The sequence below is a fragment of the Phoxinus phoxinus genome, assembly GCF_949152265.1.
Source record: "Phoxinus phoxinus genome assembly, chromosome: 17".
NCBI classification, from domain to species: Eukaryota; Metazoa; Chordata; class Actinopteri; order Cypriniformes; family Leuciscidae; genus Phoxinus; species Phoxinus phoxinus.
The window spans coordinates 29301824-29320269 of record NC_136892.1 but is presented as its reverse complement, the minus strand read 5'-3'; the positions used below and the strand labels follow the sequence as shown (position 1 = coordinate 29320269).

Genomic DNA, 18446 nt, shown 5'->3' with positions numbered 1-18446 from the left:
CAGTAGCGTGTAGGCCTTTAACATGCGTTCTCGCTCTCAAACACACTCGCACACTCGCACACACACACTCATGCACTTTGTGTCACCAGATCTGAGATAATAATCAAAACCCATAATCATGGAATACAGTTAGAGATGCAAGATCAAGTGTATGTGTGTGTGTGTGTGTGTGTGTGTGTGTGTTCAGAAGCAGTAAGTATACATGTGAGCATATGTGTTGTTAAAATGATGTTAATCTGCATTAATGGGTGAAGGAGCAGGGCATGACAGAATGAAGTGGCTTTCAAGAAAAGGCGGTAAAGTATTAAAGGATGATCTGACCTCTCCAGACTGGGTTCCCTCCGGGCCGGGAGGCAAAGCATTCGGATTAAACATCTAGATAGAAAACACACACTCATTACAGCGGATGTGTATTACACGCAAATTTAGGCGTGAATGCATTCCTGCGAGATGGTAGTGCAGATCCGTTATCTGATATTAGAATTCATTAAATAAATAAATGAACATCAAGAAATCGTCCAACCTAAGAAATCGAACCAAATGCTAGAAAAAGAAAAGCCTCAGTTGAATAAAATAAGTTGAAATGTCAAAGGCAAAAATGTATGCGTTTATATGTTTATATGTGGTTTGTGTCTCAGGGCAGATGTGTGTACCTGTGGCACTAGTCTGCTGTGTGTTTATATGTGGTTTGTGTCTCAGGGCAGATGTGTGTACCTGTGGCACTAGTCTGCTGTGTGTTTATATGTGGTTTGTGTCTCAGGGCAGATGTGTGTACCTGTGGCACTAGTCTGCTGTGTGTTTATATGTGGTTTGTGTTGCAGGGCAGATGTGTGTACCTGTGGCACTAGTCTGCTGTGTGTTTATATGTGGTTTGTGTTGCAGGGCAGATGTGTGTACCTGTGGCACTAGTCTGCTGTGTGTTTATATGTGGTTTGTGTCGCAGGGCAGACGTGTGTACCTGTGGCACTAGTCTGCTGTGTGTTTATATGTGGTTTGTGTTGCAGGGCAGATGTGTGTACCTGTGGCACTGTGGCACTAGTCTGCTGTGTGTTTTCACCATTGGCGTCTGGGATGCTTCCCTCCATCGGCTGCTGCTCACCTGGGGCTGAAAAGAGCAGTGTTAGACTTCACACAGACATAGACTGAAGCACATAAACACACTGATGTACACACACACCTGGAGCTGGTGTAAAGAGGTTGGTTGGCATGGCCATGGGTGCGAGGGGAGCAAACAGGTCAGCAGGGGGTGGCACAGCAGCGGCGGGTTTAGATCCTCCACGACCAGGATTCAACACATCCACATAACGACTCACAGTGCCTGATACACAAACACACTTCACTTACTAAACAGTCAACAGAGCATTGCTTGCGGGCAATACTTCTTTTTAATAGTGTCTTTGGGTTTAAACCGCTTTAGCTCAAATATCAATAGATTTCAGAAGTTGGATTCATTATTATGAATCATTTTAATTCATTTCAAAGAATTGATTCATTGATTTGTTTGGCTCAAAGTCCTTGTGAGCCATTTTACGTTTTTAATATTTAATTAACAAAATATTCATAGGTAAATGTTGCTCTTTATTACTGTTTTGTTGCATTGGTACATATGAACAAATATCATTCTTCTTGGTGTTCATTTAGTGTAAAACATGCCTTGATTATTTAACTAGGTTTTTACTGTTTTAGTTTAATTTAAAATGTATTAAACATTTTATGGTATTTGGTTATTTTAGTTTTTTTTTATTATACCATTTTAAAATGTATTAATATTTTGAATTGGCTTATTTATTTTAATTTTAATCTTAAAGGTTTAGCAATTTAACATGCTTTTGTCATATTTATAAATTTTATTTTTTAATATTTCTATTTTTTTAGCTTTCATTAATTTTTTCACAAAATTTTAAACTTCAACTTCTTTTATTTCAGTTCTATTTTCAGCCAAAGCAACAGTTTTTTAATGTAATATTTGTTTTACTTTATTTTAGCTTTATTTCGATGTTCGTTTTAATTTACAATAACATCAGCAATGACCTTTTAGGTCCAAATTATGTTTCCTCAAAAAAAATAACACCCTTTTATTTAATATATGACCCCCACTCGTACATACATATTAATATATACAACTAAAAGATGATTAAATAATGGAGAGATTTCTTACTAAGAAGTAATTAGGAAGAGAAAAGAGGTGTATGACAATGTGACCGGTGACATACCGATACCTGCTCTCCTGGAGAACATATTGACAGGTGGCCCCATCGCTGGACCCCCTGCTCCTGGTGGCCCCATCCCAAAGCCGCCCATCGGACCTTTGGGGAAGCTGGTAGGTGGAGGGGGAGGGGGTTTGCTCTGAAACACAAATCCCATCATTCACAATCACACATGCATGATAGTGTACAGCATTTGAAATGCATGAGCTAATTCATCTGCCGTACCTCTTCCTCCGGCTCATCTAGATTCACCCATTTCTGCATCTTTTCATCCCAAACAATCTGAAAAATAAACGTAATCTCTTAATGCCAAAACATGACGGGTATGAGAGAGAGCAGGAAGTTGCTGGAAGCATGTGCCTACAGTTTTGTTCTTGTCATCTGGGAGATGCGCTTCATTCTTCCGCTTCGGATACAGCCAGGTCAGCCAGCCACTGCCACTCGCTCCCTGATGAAGAAAGAAGTCGTAATAAGACTATGCAACATTCATTAGAATCATGAAAGATGTCCTAGTCCGTATCCAGTAGGTCTCTGTATATGTTTATTCTTCAAGCTTGTACCTTTTTGGGAGAGTCTTTTTTTGTCTTCTTGGATTCTTCTTGTGGTGGAGCCTCTGGGATAGGTGGGGGAGGAGGAGAACCCTGATTGGCTAGCGAACTGCTGCGCTCCCGTCCAGAATGATTGGACGATTCAGACATTGTGCGAGACCGACGACCCGAATTCTGCAAATAAGGACAGAATTAGAGATGTAACACACCATGCAAGGTTAAAACTTTGGTAAGTACTACTCAAATGTTTTTGAAAGTCTCTTCCGCTCACCAAGGCAGCATTTATTTGATCGAAACAGTATTATTGTGAAATATTATGAACTATTTCAATATATTTTCAAAATGTAATTTATTCCTGTGATCAAAGCTGAATTTTCAGCATCATTACTCCAGTCTTCAGTGTCACATGATCCTTTAGAAATCATTCTAATATGATGATTTGCTGCTCAACAAACATTTCTGATTATTATCAATGTTGAAAACAATTGAGCAACTTTCTTTTCAGGATTCTTTGAAGAAAAGAAAGTTCAAAAGAACAGCATTTAATTGAAATTGAAATCTTTTGTAACATTATACAATGTCTTTTCAGTCACTTTTGATCACATTAATGCATCCTTGATGAATAAAGGGAATAATTTCCTTTCCCTAAAAAAAACCCTGTACTTAATCTTCCTATATACAGACATATACTGTACCATGTGTATCGATGATGACTGTGAAGTGGTTCTCGATCTTCTGCCTGGGCCCTAAAACAAACAACAACAGGAACCAGTTTAATAATTCCATTAAAAAAAAAAATGTAACATAACTAGCTACTTTATATAGGAGCAATGTAACAAATGTAACACAATATTACCCAAAACTGGTGGAGGAAGTAAAGATTTCAATGTATTTCATGTCATGATAAATAGAACTGAAAACCCAAGTAAACGTAAAAACAAAAGCAAAAAATGCGTTACATTCCATAAAAAGTAATGATGCAAACTAATTAGCTAAATTTTTATGCAACAATGTAACTTTACTTTAAAATGTAATAATAGTCAGAGTTAGTTGTGATAAATATGGAACTCTGGGTTTCTAGGTTATTATAACTCACCATGCGCGCCATTTCATCATAAAAGTCCTTCCCTTGTGGAGGGGGGCCACTGAACGTGGGAGATGACTGAGGGAACTGCTGAGGAGAGGAAGGGGCGGAGCCATGTTCGACTCCAGCCATTGGTGGGGGCATCTGATGTTGCACGCCTGGGGGCATTTGATGTTGCACTCCTTGGGGCATCTGATGTTGCACTCCTGGGGGCATTTGATGTTGCATTCCTGGGGGCATTTGATGTTGCATTCCTGGGGGCATCTGATGCTGCACTCCTGGGGGCATCTGATGTTGCACTCCTGGGGGCATCTGATGTTGCACTCCTGGGGGCATCTGATGTTGCACTCCTGGGGGCATCTGATGTTGCACTCCTGGGGGCATCTGATGTTGCACTCCTGGGGGCATCTGATGTTGCACTCCTGGGGGCATCTGATGTTGCACTCCTGGGGGCATCTGATGTTGCACTCCTGGGGGCATCTGATGTTGCACTCCTGGGGGCATCTGATGCTGTGGTGTCATTTCTGTAGAGTTGTACGTCGGCATTTGTGGGGGTATTTGCTGGGGCATGGGTGTGTACTGCTCATGTGTTTCAGGTTGGTACGTTGCCACAAAGTTTGACTGTGGTGGCCCTGGGTAGAATGGAGCACTTTCACCTGGAGGCGGGGCTTGCTGCGGAGAGACCGCCCCATCCTGAAGAATATTAGGAGGGGCTAAAGGAGACAATGAAATGGGTGGTGAATAATAAAAGAATCAAAATAGATTCTTCTCAGGTTCACATTACACACTGAATCATACCTGGTGGCATGAGTTGAACACCACCGTGTGGCACAAGGGAGGTCATGAGAGGATTGTGGGGATCAGTGGTCAGAGTTGAGGGGTCAGGTGGGCTGCCCTGGTCTTCTGAACTGGGCGTGCTGCAGTGATAAAGCTGTGGGGTGCTGCGATCCGCACGGAAAGTGATCACACCGTCCTGAATGGGACAATAACAATTTTTATCAAAATAATACATTAGCATCATAATAATCCAGAAATTCCGAGCAATCCACTGATACTAAATATATCCTGATTGATCACTGTGGGAGGGATGAAATATTGAGGCGAAGTCGAGCTGTTTTTTACCGCGACGTCTCGGAGTGAAATAATGATCGGTGATAACTTTGATTAACGTGTATATATAATACTGTAATGCTTCTCCGTGCCAAAGGCTCCGCCCACAACGCAGAGGCGAATTGCTAATGAGCTACTGCCGCTCTGCTGAAGCGAAGTCCCAGAAAACGGCACAGGTTTTGAGATTTTGGCTAAAAATGGCATAATCATAATTTAAAGACCACTGGGAATGTTTATAAAATAGCTAAAAATATGATCGGAGTGGGACTTTAAAGCAATTTTTTTTGGCTTCTCGTTACAAATTTGGTGAAATGATTGGCGCATCCTGTGTTCCCAAATGCATGTTATAAGCCACTCAAACTCAGAGCCGATGCAGAGATGTGAGTTCATGTGGAGGAGCATTTACTGTGAACCGAGCCGCTCTGAGACACTAAAAACCCTTGGATCGCCAGCTGCTCACGTGAAAACCACAGCGACGCATTTTGCGGTTTGCATTTTTCAAATTTTATTTAGATTAATCAAGCCTATTTGGAATTATGCCATAAATTAAAAAAAAAGAAAATCATTAATTTACTGGTACTATGCAGGAATAGACTAATACATGTTCATAATGTGCGTCACCAGCATGGGGACTTTACTTTTGGATAAAAGAAAAGACACACACCTTGATCTGTCCATCCAGTTGTCTAAGATGCAGTAACCAATCAGGCTCTATAAACAACTCCTGCTCTGGTCTCTCCTTCAGCTGAGGGTCAAAAAACCTCAACCTCAGAGACATCTGTCAAGAGACACAGGAAGAAAGATTAGACACCAAAGAAATGTAAACGCAGAATCCGCAGAGTCTAGGTTTGTGTACCTGTATGAGCTGACTGATGAACACAGGCGAGTAGTACTCGGGTAGGTTCAACAGGGTGCGTGAAATGACCTCACAGTAATGGAAGGCTTGGGCACAGAGTCCCGACTCCGCCAGTCGACATGCGTAGATGAATTTGAACACCTGTGCAGGTCAAAGGGTAAAAGGTCATGACCTTCCTGGATTTCTTCAGAAAGTACAGATAGGTCTTGCATGCCAAATTAAAGAGGCCACTGGATGCTTTTTTAAAAGTGTGTATAACCGTGTAACGTATCTGTGCATGTATGAGATCTGCAAAGTTACAAATCTCATAGTCTCCCAGAAAAGGGATTTATTCTATTTAACAGAGAACAATGCTCCAGACCTGCCTAAAATGCCTTGATCGAAGTCCAGATATTATTTCCTCAAACGTCTGTGGCACAATTTGAAATATTAGCAGAATGCCTGTCTAAATGCATACGCAAAGTGTTGCATAGTGTTGTTACCATGTCGCGATTATGTTAAGGGGCGTTACATTTACGCCACGCAACTGAGGTGTTTGTTAATCACAATGTTTCAGACAGACTGGGAAAAGAGTTACTGCAATAATGTAAAGTATGTGAAAAATAATGTGGTGTTTTTACATTAAAGCATGTTAACCTATTCTAGTGCACCTAATAAATAAATAAAATAATGGCCTTTTAAAATAGCAAAAACTTTAACAAATAAAAAAGTATTAGGGTAAAGTAATAGCGAAATAGACATTTAGAAATAATAACAAATACTAATTCAAAATATTAACAAATACTATAATAGTATATTAATGATAATAAAATAACATTGTTTTAGATAACGCACCAACAAGTTAGTTGTGAAAACATCCCTAATCGAGTGACTGCATGTGTATGTGTTCATTTCACCTGGAAGTTGGGCAAAGAGAGGGCGTGAGAGCCGAGAGACTGAGCGTACTCGTATGATTCTGTACGCTGAATCGCCTCTGACGAACAGAACTTCAAAAACGGCATGCTGAGAGAGAGAGAGAGAGAGAGAGAGAGAGAGAGAGAGAGAGAGAGAGAGAGAGAGAGAGAGAGAGAGAGAGAGAGAGAGAGAGAGAGAGAGAGAGAGAGAGAGAGAGAGAGAGAGAGAGAGAGAGAGAGAGAGAGAGAGAGAGAGAGAGAGAGAGAGAGAGAGAGAGGATGGATGTTAATTCAAATAAATGGTGTGTCCATTTACGCACTGTCCATTGTTTGTATGCGTATCACTGATCAACTGTATTTGTGTCATTGACTCATTACACACCTGTGATTGGAGCTGATGAGGACCATCTTGGTGCTTTTCTTGGTATAAACACCAAAGCCCACCTGAGCCATCAGGTAACAGAAATGGGCTGCATCCACTAGACCTTTAGATGCTGTAACAAAAAGAAGATTCTTGACTACAGAACCAGTGCGGCATCCACAATATGAGTGCAAGTTCACCTTCATGACAGTACGTTTATTTACCTAATGTGTCCCCCATGGTCGAAATGGTGCGGGTGTCAAGATCCATAGTGTGTGTGAGGTTGGACAGCACCATGGCCAGATGAGGGCGCCAATCACCCCATTTCTCATCTCCGCAACACTGCCAGAAAAAAAGAGGATGCACATGAAGAAAAGAACAGCATACATGACTATATTAACATACACCAACTCTCTCGTACAGTAGCAGCAGCCGGCATCCGTCCTGACATGAGCTGGTAAACCGTCTGAAGAGGGTCGTTAATAGGCAGGCTGTTGGCGAACCTGACAACGACAAGCATAACCACATTTTAAGAAACTGTTTGTTGCTTTAAAAGCATGCAGACCTGGGCTGGGGTAAGCAGAGGTGGTTTACCTGGTCATGACACGGGCGTGTGTTCTGTTGTCCATCTTACTAGCCAGTAACAGCGCGTGACCCCACAGGCCTTTCTTCATAGCAGACTCCAGAGCATCCTAACACACATACACAAACTTCTCAAATGTCTTTCCACTTTTAACATATGGTTTTGTCAGTTTGGAAAACTATACCATCTTTATCTATTTAAAACAAAAAAGAAGGAAAACATATTTACTTATTATTTAATTGATAAAAATTCAACAAACCAATGATGAAATATATTACTTGCAATAATACTATTGTACTGTAAAATATATATTTTTAGGTAATAATAATAACAATTGTATTCTTATTCTTATTAATATTTTATAATTATTCAAAATCCTATTTGGCTGTATTATTTAAATGTTAAAAAACGAAGGGAAAAAGAAGACTTAAGTACTATTACAATAATACTGTAAAAATAAATATTTAATAGTAATAATAAATTAAGGTAACACTTTAGATTAGGGTCCAATTCTCACTAATAAGTAGTTGCTTATTAACATGCATATTACTAGGATATTTGGCTGTTTATTAGTACTTATGAAGCACATATTAATGCCTTATTCTGCATGAGCAGATTCTACATACAGTGCTATGCATAAGTTTAGACACCCATGCTAAAGTTGACTAAAAAGAGGAATAAAAAATCATCTTTTGGAAATTTAACTTAATGCCTTAATTTAAAAAAATAGGAAAAATCCAACCTTTAAGGACACCAATTTTCTTTGTGAATGAATAATGTATCGTAAATAAATAAATTTTCTTCCTTAAAATACAGGGTGCATAAGTTTGGACAACCCTATGTTAAATTCCCATAGAGGCAGGCAGATTTTTATTTTTAAAGGCCAGTTACTTCATGGATCCAGGATACTCTGCATCCTGATAAAGTTCCCTTGGCCTTTGGAATTAAAATATCCCCACATCATCACATATCCTTCACCATACCTAGAGATTGGCATGGTTTTATTTCAGTTAGCCTAACAGCTGGTTTGATTTGCATTGAGAGATGATCTTATGGAAAGTACTCCATGCCAATCTCCAGGTATGGTGAAGGATATGTGATGATGTGGGGCTATTTTAATTCCAAAGGCCAAGGGAACTTTATCAGGATGCATAGTATCCTGGATTCATGAAGTAACTGGCCTTTAAAAATAAAAATCTGCCTGCCTCTATGGGAATTTAACATAGGGTTGTCCAAACTTATGCACCCTGTATTTTAAGGAAGAAAATTTATTTATTTACGATACATTATTCATTCACAAAGAAAATTGGTGTCCTTAAAGGTTGGATTTTTCCTATTTTTTTAAATTAAGGCATTAAGTTCAATTTCCAAAGGATGATTTTTTATTCCTCTTTTTAGTCAACTTTAGCATGGGTGTCTAAACTTATGCATAGCACTGTACCTAATCCTACCCAATACCTAAATGTAACCAAACCCAATACCTACCATACTAACTATTAATACGCAGTAATTAGGAGTTTATTGAGGAAAAAGTTGTAGTTAATTGTAAGTTAACAGTGAGAATTGGACCCTAATCTAAAGTGTGACGTAATTTTATTTTACAGAACATCCGAAACATTTAAACACTAAAACACAGAAAAATCACAAGCATGAGCAACCGCAATTGGCCATAACCACAAACTCCAATTATCATAAACTTCCATAATCTGAAGTCAAACAGGATATTCCACAAGAAACAATGTGGGCCACGACTTCATTTTATCCACTGAGCACTGATTGGATCATAAAAAGTGGTCTCTAAATTTCTAGGGAGGGCATCATCTGAAAAGGAAAGACATGTTTTGTCTTGCCTTCTTGCGGCCGAATAGTAGCAGTTCTCTGAAGCGCTCCGTCTCCTTGCCGACATTCTCGGGCACGCCCATGAAAGTGTCTGATAGGAGGGATATTGGCCCCGCCTCATCCGCCTCGGCATGCTCTATTGCCTCGTTGTTGAAGTCAATGAGATTGGCCTCATTGGGAGATTTTCCCGGCAGCCAAACTGAGCGATGCTCTTTTAGCAACAGGTCAGCGATGTCTGTTCCCACTACAGTCTAAAACCAAGCCAAAAAAAACAAATACCAACAAATATTAATGGTTTTTCTATTACACTTATCACATGACTACATATCAAATAAATATATAAATTAAAATTAAATATTAAATTTAACTGATCTCGAACTTGGGTTCAGACAAGCAACCGAACATGATTCACATTTCACACAAGGTAAGGCCTGCACAAACACTCACCCCGTTCTGGCGACACAGCAGCACAATGAACTCCCAGATGAGGAAGGCGGAGTCTTTGTCGATGAGGTCTTCGTTTCGCAAACACTCTTGGGCTTTGTTCTGAGCAAACTTTATGACATCCACCTTATGAGTCTCCTCTCTGTGGACACACACACGCGCGAGATGACTGGATTGTTTGACTGTGTACGTGGCTCTGACAGTGTCAGACTATACACGTGTACACCTTTATTCAGTACATAAAGGATGATTCTTACTTGACGAGTGGGCCAGGGAATGAACGCATTTCTGCCTGTTCTGAAGAGTCCTGCAGAATCGTCTGGAATAACATCACAGCCAAGATATCAGATGCAAATCATTTCATTGAGCAATTATCATGGAGCTATTCATAACCAATCACAAAAACATGACAAAACTACACTTTGGAGGATTGCTGAAAAAAAAAAAAAAAATAATTCATCACATTTATATAGGCACTCAAAGCGCTTTACATAGAAGGGGGAATCTCCTCAACCACCACCAATGTGCAGCATCCACCTGGATGGCAGCCATATTGCGCCACCACACACCAGCTTATTGGTGGAGAGGAGATGGAGACCCAATTAGTATATATATATATATGTATGTATATATTTGGCCAGGACACCAGGGTTACACCCCTACTCGCTTCGAAAGGGGATTTTTTTGTGACCACAGAGAGTCAGGACCTCGGTTTAACGTCTCATCTGAAGGACGGTGCTCTTTAACAGTATAGTGTCCCCATCACTACACTGGGGCGTTAGGACCCACACAGACCACAGGGTGAGCACCCCCTGCTGGCCTCACTAACAGCTCTTCCAGCAGCAACCTGGTTTTCTCAGGAGGTCTCCCATCCAGGTACTAACCAGGCTCAACCCTGCTTAGCTTCAGTGGGCAACCAGTCTTGAGCTACAGGGTGATATGGCTGCTGGCCGGCAGCTAAATACGGTCCAAAGTTAACCAAACATCTGATCGCAAGACAACTTAATTAAGTTATAAAAATATAAAAAAAATTTAAGGGGTAATACGTTTTTTTTACAGAATAGGTAATTACCTAGATAAGTTGTTTTTAGAATTTATGAACTGGAAAAATGCTTAAATTCTAGAGATACGAGTGAGTACTAGCAATTGATGATTTATATGTCAGCGTATTCACACTCCAGTTGTTACCTCCATGTTGTGGATTTCCACAAGTGTGGGCTGACCAGCAGAGGGAAGGTTGGGTTGGACAAGGATCAGTTGACCAGCCGGACCAAACCGAGCACAGCGGTGAGGAATAGAATACTTCTCTGGGGTCAACGGCCTCGGAGGAGCTGAGAAAGGAAAAAAGGGTGAGAGAAAGACACAGAGGAAGACAGGAAGCTTTTATTAATGTTAGAGCATGCGCATTACATGTGAAATTCATGCTTTATGTATTTTTAATGCTACAGAGAATGCTGGGAAACACTTATGTCAAGCCAAGGTTATGATCGTTAACTAAAACCATATTCCTTACTTGAAATAAGGCAACATTTATTTTATTAAATATACATTATTTACATACATATATATTAAATAAAATATGCTAAAACTATATAGACAAAAATAATAAAAATAACAAAAACACAAAACAAAGTTACTAAAACCCTCAATAAAAAAAAAGTAAAAAATTTTTTTTAAACACAAACGAATAGTATATGAATGATTCTAAAATACCACTGTGTCAAGCAATTAACCTTTAAACTACATAAACGAGTGGTATTTTATGGCAAGTTTTGTACCTAAAACACAGAAACTGAAAAGGAAATCCCAATATTAATTGCAACATTATGGTGGATATGCAAGCTTATGATGACTGCTTTGTGTTTGTGTGTAATACTTACGCTGCTCTGTGGCAGTCCAGGTGTTGTCAGCAGGGTTGTAAGGAATCTGACTGTAATTTGCAGTATCTGAAGGGTTAGGATACTGGCTGTAGGTGTAATCCACTGGAAGAGTGGTCCCAGTGGTATCATAGGCTGCACTGACCAAGTCTGGTTGACTCCTGTACACCTGACTCTGCAGAAAGAAGAAATTTGTTACATTCATTATGCAGATACATACACACATTAAACCACACCTAAACCACACAAACACAGACCTGCTGTGACCGTGAACTAAAGCTACTGCGTCGACTGTGTGATGAATGTACACTGTGCGCTGATTGTTCACTATGAACCGAACGGCGGTCAAATTCGTCAGCGTATGGGTCGCGCCGGCGGCTGTCATCATCAAAGCTGGAGTCATAACCAGGGTAATACCGCCATGGATCATCATACCCCTCTCGTCCCCTGGTAATGATTACAATGAAAACTCAGTTAGAGACGTGTTAGCATGTTAAAAAAGATATAAATGCAAGGGTGTATGAGTGTACCTGTTTTGATATTGTTGGTTGTAATACGCCTCTCCTTTTCTATAACCATCAATGTCATAGTACCAGCCATATGTCGGATCATAGTAGGCTTTGTAGCGTGGATCATAAGCAGCATTTGGATCATACCACCTGCTTTTATCTGCATACACAAACACACACCCATAAGAAAAAAGTAGAAACACCACATTCAGCCCTTGGATGCATAGAGAGCAGCTGTCTGTAGTGCTAAACAGTCTTTACCTCCATAGGCATCATACTGTCTCTTATAGTAGTTTGCATAGTATTCGTCATAGGCACTACGGCTGGATCTAGAAAGGTCTTCTTGATACCCCTGTCTAAGATAAAAAAATTAGAGAGAAAGATGAGGGAATCATGTTATTGATTGTTAAAAACAAATCATTTAAAACTCTCACTCTGAGAATGCTTTGAAACCATGGCTTTTGGTGCAACCCAGGTCTGATGTAATCGCTGGTTATCTTAACACAGCTGCACACCACCAAACCACATCAGCCTCTGGGTCTGATTGAAACATTGGTCTATGTTTGGTCTAAGTGGTGTATTCAAGAGCCATACTGTGAACCCAAAAGTGGGCAGAGATCTGCAGGGTCAGGGACTCTGATTGCAACCAAGCAAATTGAACCAAGAAAACACTCTTTCACCTGGAGTTGGGTCTGTCCGAGTATTGGCTGGTTCTAGAACTCGGCCTCTCTGGTTGGCGCTCAGGCTCCCGGTAGCCAGGATTTTGACCATCATACCAGGCATATCGAGGATCTCCTCTACGGTAGGGATCATCCTACAAAAATCAAAACAAATTTTATTTTACGAAGTCATGTTGGTAATAAAGTGTGCTAGCATTTAGAAGCTTCGATAGGTAGAAACACATTAGATTACACTGCACCTGATAGTAGTTTTGAGATCTAGGATCTACAGGGTACTGGGGTGGGTACGGCAATCTTCCATCCTGGTACTCAGGGTAGGCTCCTGGGTAGTATCCTGCATAGCCAGGGTTAGGAGGAATCGCAGGGGGGATCGCAGGAGGAGCCCCATAACCTGACTGACCACCTAGAGATGAAGGAGGTCTTTGAGGTTCCTGAAGTGGCTGGGGGGCATAGTTTCCAGATTGGGGTGGGTAAGATAACGGTGGAGCAGATCCAGGTCCAGTAGGAGGGGCACCAGGATGAGTTGGAGGGACCTGTGGAGGAGGCTGGTGTTGAGCTGGAGGTGGATAGGGAGGGTGGGAAGTGCGAGTCAGATCATTGTCGGGATGGTTGCTGGAGGGTCGTGGGGGGTTAGAGATCTGCTGAGGGGGCAGAGCCTCGCTGTCAGACTGCCCACCCAGCTGTGCATCTTTGGTGACCTGCAGGTAAAAGCCAGGTGTGTTATTCACCAAGCCCGCAGGATGGGCTTTTTGAGAGACAGCGGGTACTGATGTCACCTGATTTGTGGACTGTGGTTGATGCATAGAAAAATCAAGCAGCTCATAATTTGAAGGTTGATTGTGATTAGTGGCGGCAGCAGCAGAAGGCGGCGCTTGAGAAATAGAAGGCATAAGAGATTGGCTATCACCTCTAAGAGACTGGGCCCTTGAGAGAACGGGCCGGGCTGCTTGAACAGAGGGCTGAACATCTTGGGCCTCTAGTGCTAGATTCAAGAGGCCTTGAGAGGAAGAAGGGTTGAAGTTTACTGGTGTCTGAGAAAAAAGAGGCTGCAGCTGATTTGTTGGAGAAGAAATCTGAGGCATTTGAGTGATCACAGAAGACTGAAGGGGTGAGTGAACAGGTGTTGCTGTCTCTTGAGGACTTGTCTGATTTAAAGGTTGCGAGAGGTTTGTAGCGGAAACCAAACTGTAATTAGAGGAAGGTGGCGCAATCAACACGGGCTGGTTCAGGGCCTCTACGGGAGGCGAAGTTACTAGCAAGGAGGCATATCCTAAACTTGCCTGAGGCATGGAGTCTGGCGGAATCTCTAGGTTTTCAGAGGGAGGTTGTGGATCTGGCTTAGCTGGATGTAAATCAAGAGGGCCATCCTCCGGTGGCTGGATGACTTCAGATGGATGGGCTGGAACAAATGTTGCAGCCAAAGAGGGTGCTGCAGGGGCTAACAGTATGTTAGCACCTAGACTGGCAGTGTCATTTTGAGCCCATAGTGTAGTAGCGGGACTCTCAATGGGGCGTCGTGCTCCCTGAGCCCGAGATGAGGGTCGGCGTTCCGAGAGGTAAATGGTCTCCAAGTTGTCTGGGGGTTGTTCTAAGTTGCCATGCAGCACATCACGTCCACCCTTTTCCATTACCATACGTGCACGATCAACCTCAGCAGGTCGAACTCCTACACCGTGTGACCGGACAGGCTCAAAGGAGGAATTCGCACTTGCCTGGAACACACCAACTGGTTTAGGTGGGCTAGGAGTTGGGAAAGTAGGACTTGCCTCTGCAGCTGGGTTGGAGTCTATTTGTTCAAAGTATCCACCAGTGGAGGGATGCAAAGGAGGGTGATCTGGTGGGCGGGGACTCTCCTGTTGGATGAACGTTCCCACTAAACCTTGTTGTCGCCGAGGGATGTGGCCACTGCTGTGGGGAGCATGTCCACTGCTGTGACTGACGTTGCTGTAGCTGGATGAGACACTTGCAGAGCGGGCAAGACGAGGAGCAGAGTCAGGTGTCTCCAAGTTAGGCCCCCCCTCAAAGGCATGGTTTGAGGGCGGCTCATTAGGCAGCACTTCCTGGTTTGGAACACATTCCAGATTCTCCACCGAATCAGACGGCCCTGCCCCAGCTCGAATGTTACCACTGTCATTCAAATACGGACCGGAGAACTCAGTCATCGAATGGAGAGGGTGAAGAATCCCATTTACACGCCCCTCTCCTGACAGTGTTTCTTCATTTTCAACATCATTTCCCCCAAAAAACATTGAGAGAGTTCCAGAGTCACTGGGGACTTCAGAGTAGGGGACAGGGCAGGCACGCTGAGACTGATCCTGGGGGCTCTGATTGAACCATGGCTCTGAGGGTCCACCTGCCTGACTGAAATAATTCTGAGCAGGGAAATGGGAGTTCTGTTGCTGAGTTGCACTTGGCCCAATCGCATTTGGTTGAGCAAACTGACCTCGATACTGAGATGGTGTCAAAGGTGGGGCTGTGTGGGGAGAGGGGACAGAGGGTGGGGTTGTGTGGGGAGAGGGGACAGAGGGTGGGGTTGTGTGGGGAGAGGGGACAGAGGGTGGGACTTGAGCTTGGAAATGGTGAGATGGGTGATCACTGGTTGGCTGAAAGTAGTTTTGAACAGAAGGTGGGCGGCTTCCGTGGTCAGGAACCCAGTGAGAAGGTAGGGGAGGCGTTGGCTGAGATTGAAAAGGAGTCTGGGATTGAACCAGAGGTGTTGGGGCAGTGGAGGGTGGATGTGATGGACTAGAACTGAAAGGAGGAGCAGGGTTAGGCAACTGTGCAATATAGGGCATTGATTCTTGAGAATTAAAGTATCCTGGTTCTGCAGGAGGAGGGTTGGAGCTTGGTGATGGCTCTAGAGGAACAGGTTGCGGTGTAAAAATTCTTGGTGGTGGGCCAGGAGAGGCTGCTTGCGCTGTTCCTGGTGGTGGCCCTTGTAGTGGAGCCATCGAGTTGAACCCTGGCAGGGGAGGACCTTGCATGGAAAGTGGATTGCTGTTTGTGGGTGGAGCTTGGCTCCCCCCTGCCATGGGCAAAAAACTTTGTCTCCCAAAGGCAAAAGGATCAGTCACTGGCTGAGTGGGTGGGGTAGCCGGTGTCATAGCAGCTGCAGCCACATGTTTGTGGGGTCTGTTTCTTCTGAAGGCATTTGGGCCACCGGAGGAAGGCGGGGGTCCACTAGCTCCAGGAGGGGCTGCCCGAGGAGGAGGCTGCATCTTTTACACTCACAGGTCTCCAAAGTGTCTATACTTACTGGAGATCTCACTATAACAGAAAAACACAGATTAATATCATATCTTGGTGGAAAGATTTTATGGTTTCACCACAGGGTTTCCCCATTATCAACATGCATCATAAGAAAGCACATCCAAAGTTCAGCTGCGCAACTAGAATAATAATGAGCATTCTGCTTTAAACATTTTGTATGCAGTGTATATAAGTACACACAAAAGTGTCACTAGTGCACACAAACAGAGCACCTCACCCATTCATGAAGAAGACATGCAACTGTCGATTTTGATTTCATGCCGACTTTATACCCAAGTTTTTTCTCTTGAACACATATCATCACACCATCTTATTTTCATAAGTCTTAGGATGAGCAGGTGTGAAGACAGCTGTACTCTACTATGTTGGCATATGAACAGTCACAACACTCAGAAACCAGATATCAGGCCCACTGTGGGCCGGGTGTTAGAAAGAAATGTGCATTAAGTTACATTGAACTTTGAAACCGGTCAGACATTTTTTTAAAGCAGGGGGCCTCACCTCTACAAGTGCATAGTTTAATCTACAACAGTAAGGGATAGATACAGTTTATGAAAATACAATGTGTATCATTAAACAACAATGTTCACACTATCATTGACAGTTTTAGTGACCTAAACCTACGTCATAGTGACATACAGCATTGGACAAATGTTTGGACACTCTTACTGTAAGTGAATATAATGTTTTCCATGATCTTTGAAACCTTTTGATTTAAGTCTGATGCGTGCTTGAAATTAATTTCAATAATAAAATGTTTTCAACAGTAATAACAAATGTTTCTTAAGCACCAAATCAGCATATTGTGATGACTTTTCGATTTTAAAAGACAATTCATCTTGGAATAGAGGAATTCTAATTGATAATATTTCAAAATAAGTATTTTAAATTAAATAATGACATTTCAAAATATTACCCTTTTACTGTATTTTTGATAAACTAAATGCCCCAAACTTTTGAACACTAGTGTATTTTGCACTTGCATTAATTTCTATACAAAGCTCTTTGCAAAGCTGGAATCTAGACAAAGGGTGGAAACTTTGAAGAAGCTCAAATATATGATAGTTTTGATTTGTTTTGTAACATTATATTGGTCACTTCACATACGGAAGTAATAGTAATAATCAGGAATGAGTAGGTGTCCAAACAGTTATATTGTCTTTGCTTACAATGTTAACCTTTATGGAACACAAAGATATAACACTGCATATGACCGTTAGCAAGACACTGGAATTTCTGGAGCCCAAGGGCTGATAATTCGGATAGGCTAACAGTCTAATTGTGTTGCCACATAGTGGACTACTTTTCTTAACCATTTACAGGCCCAGATGAAATCTGTTGACTTTTTGAGCTGTCTGCACTTATTTTGACATGTAATGACAGCATCATATTCATATTATCCAAAGTGTTTTAAATCAAACACATGCAAGGTCAGATCATATATAGTGACAGGTGTCAGGTTCCATCGAGTGACTGATCATTTATCATATATTTACATTTATATTTTGCATTAGTTTATACTGCATTATATCCGGCTCAAAGGCGGACACGTATAGCGCTGGATTGGATTTACCCACTGATGTCACATCCTGCTCTTTAATTCCTGTCTCTTCAACTACATCAGCAAATGCAGATAAGAGATGTCTTGTACTAAAGTATTTTAAAACAAACAAAAATAATGACATTGTGATCATGTGGATCATGGTTCTTAGAATGAGTAGGCAAAAAAGTCCAAACAAAACACACACACACGATGAACTTACAGCAGTGTAAAGCAAGCAAGGCAAACGACAAAATAAGCAGTAGCTAAACACAATATAACGAATCAATGGCACCTGCAAATTAAACTACGCACCCTGATAGAGATTGAATGGAGATGTCACGAAAAGAAACACAAAAGAATACACATAAAAAATGTAAATAGAGGATGCGAAGAATTACAGATGACAGCTGACTGGGCCACTAGCCGTTAGCATGCTAACAATTCCAGTTAATCCCTCGAAACATAGGACTCTCTGTGCCCAAACATACAGCTCCACATGGGATCCCTTACCTGTTATCTTCCAGTCGAGATGTCCAGATACAAACAAAACTCGATATGAGTGCGGCTGGAGTTGAGATTCTCAAAAAAGTGCAGGACACAGCGGCTGACACTTGTCCGCCATCTTGGCCGAGCGCGTCCTGC

The 18446-nt window shown here is 41.9% G+C and overlaps 1 protein-coding gene across 6 annotated transcripts in view; it reads right to left on the bottom strand.

Annotated features, from left to right (window-relative positions):
• The window catches only part of sec16a (SEC16 homolog A, endoplasmic reticulum export factor), a 22470-nt gene extending 4024 nt beyond the window's left edge, over positions 1-18446 (bottom strand). For 2 of the 6 annotated variants that reach the window (XM_079586880.1, XM_079586883.1), the window contains exons 1-28: positions 18315-18446; positions 13231-16258; positions 12992-13125; positions 12573-12667; positions 12333-12471; positions 12060-12249; positions 11806-11977; positions 11114-11256; positions 10183-10244; positions 9929-10067; positions 9493-9732; positions 7654-7751; positions 7481-7562; positions 7284-7401; positions 7081-7192; positions 6702-6807; positions 5806-5946; positions 5614-5727; positions 4638-4812; positions 3852-4552; positions 3451-3501; positions 2768-2929; positions 2572-2655; positions 2433-2489; positions 2214-2346; positions 1178-1318; positions 1020-1105; positions 322-375 (exon numbers count right to left, since the gene is read on the bottom strand). In XM_079586880.1, the coding sequence (XP_079443006.1) occupies positions 322-375; positions 1020-1105; positions 1178-1318; positions 2214-2346; positions 2433-2489; positions 2572-2655; positions 2768-2929; positions 3451-3501; positions 3852-4552; positions 4638-4812; positions 5614-5727; positions 5806-5946; positions 6702-6807; positions 7081-7192; positions 7284-7401; positions 7481-7562; positions 7654-7751; positions 9493-9732; positions 9929-10067; positions 10183-10244; positions 11114-11256; positions 11806-11977; positions 12060-12249; positions 12333-12471; positions 12573-12667; positions 12992-13125; positions 13231-16209 (6708 nt within the window). In that variant the 5' untranslated portion in view covers positions 16210-16258; positions 18315-18446. Of the gene's footprint in view, positions 1-321; positions 376-707; positions 845-958; positions 1106-1177; positions 1319-2213; positions 2347-2432; positions 2490-2571; positions 2656-2767; positions 2930-3450; positions 3502-3851; positions 4553-4637; positions 4813-5613; positions 5728-5805; positions 5947-6701; positions 6808-7080; positions 7193-7283; positions 7402-7480; positions 7563-7653; positions 7752-9492; positions 9733-9928; positions 10068-10182; positions 10245-11113; positions 11257-11805; positions 11978-12059; positions 12250-12332; positions 12472-12572; positions 12668-12991; positions 13126-13230; positions 16259-17838; positions 17912-18314 lie in introns of those variants that run through there. The other 4 variants (XM_079586882.1, XM_079586884.1, XM_079586881.1 and 1 more) reach the window with 3 other exon arrangements.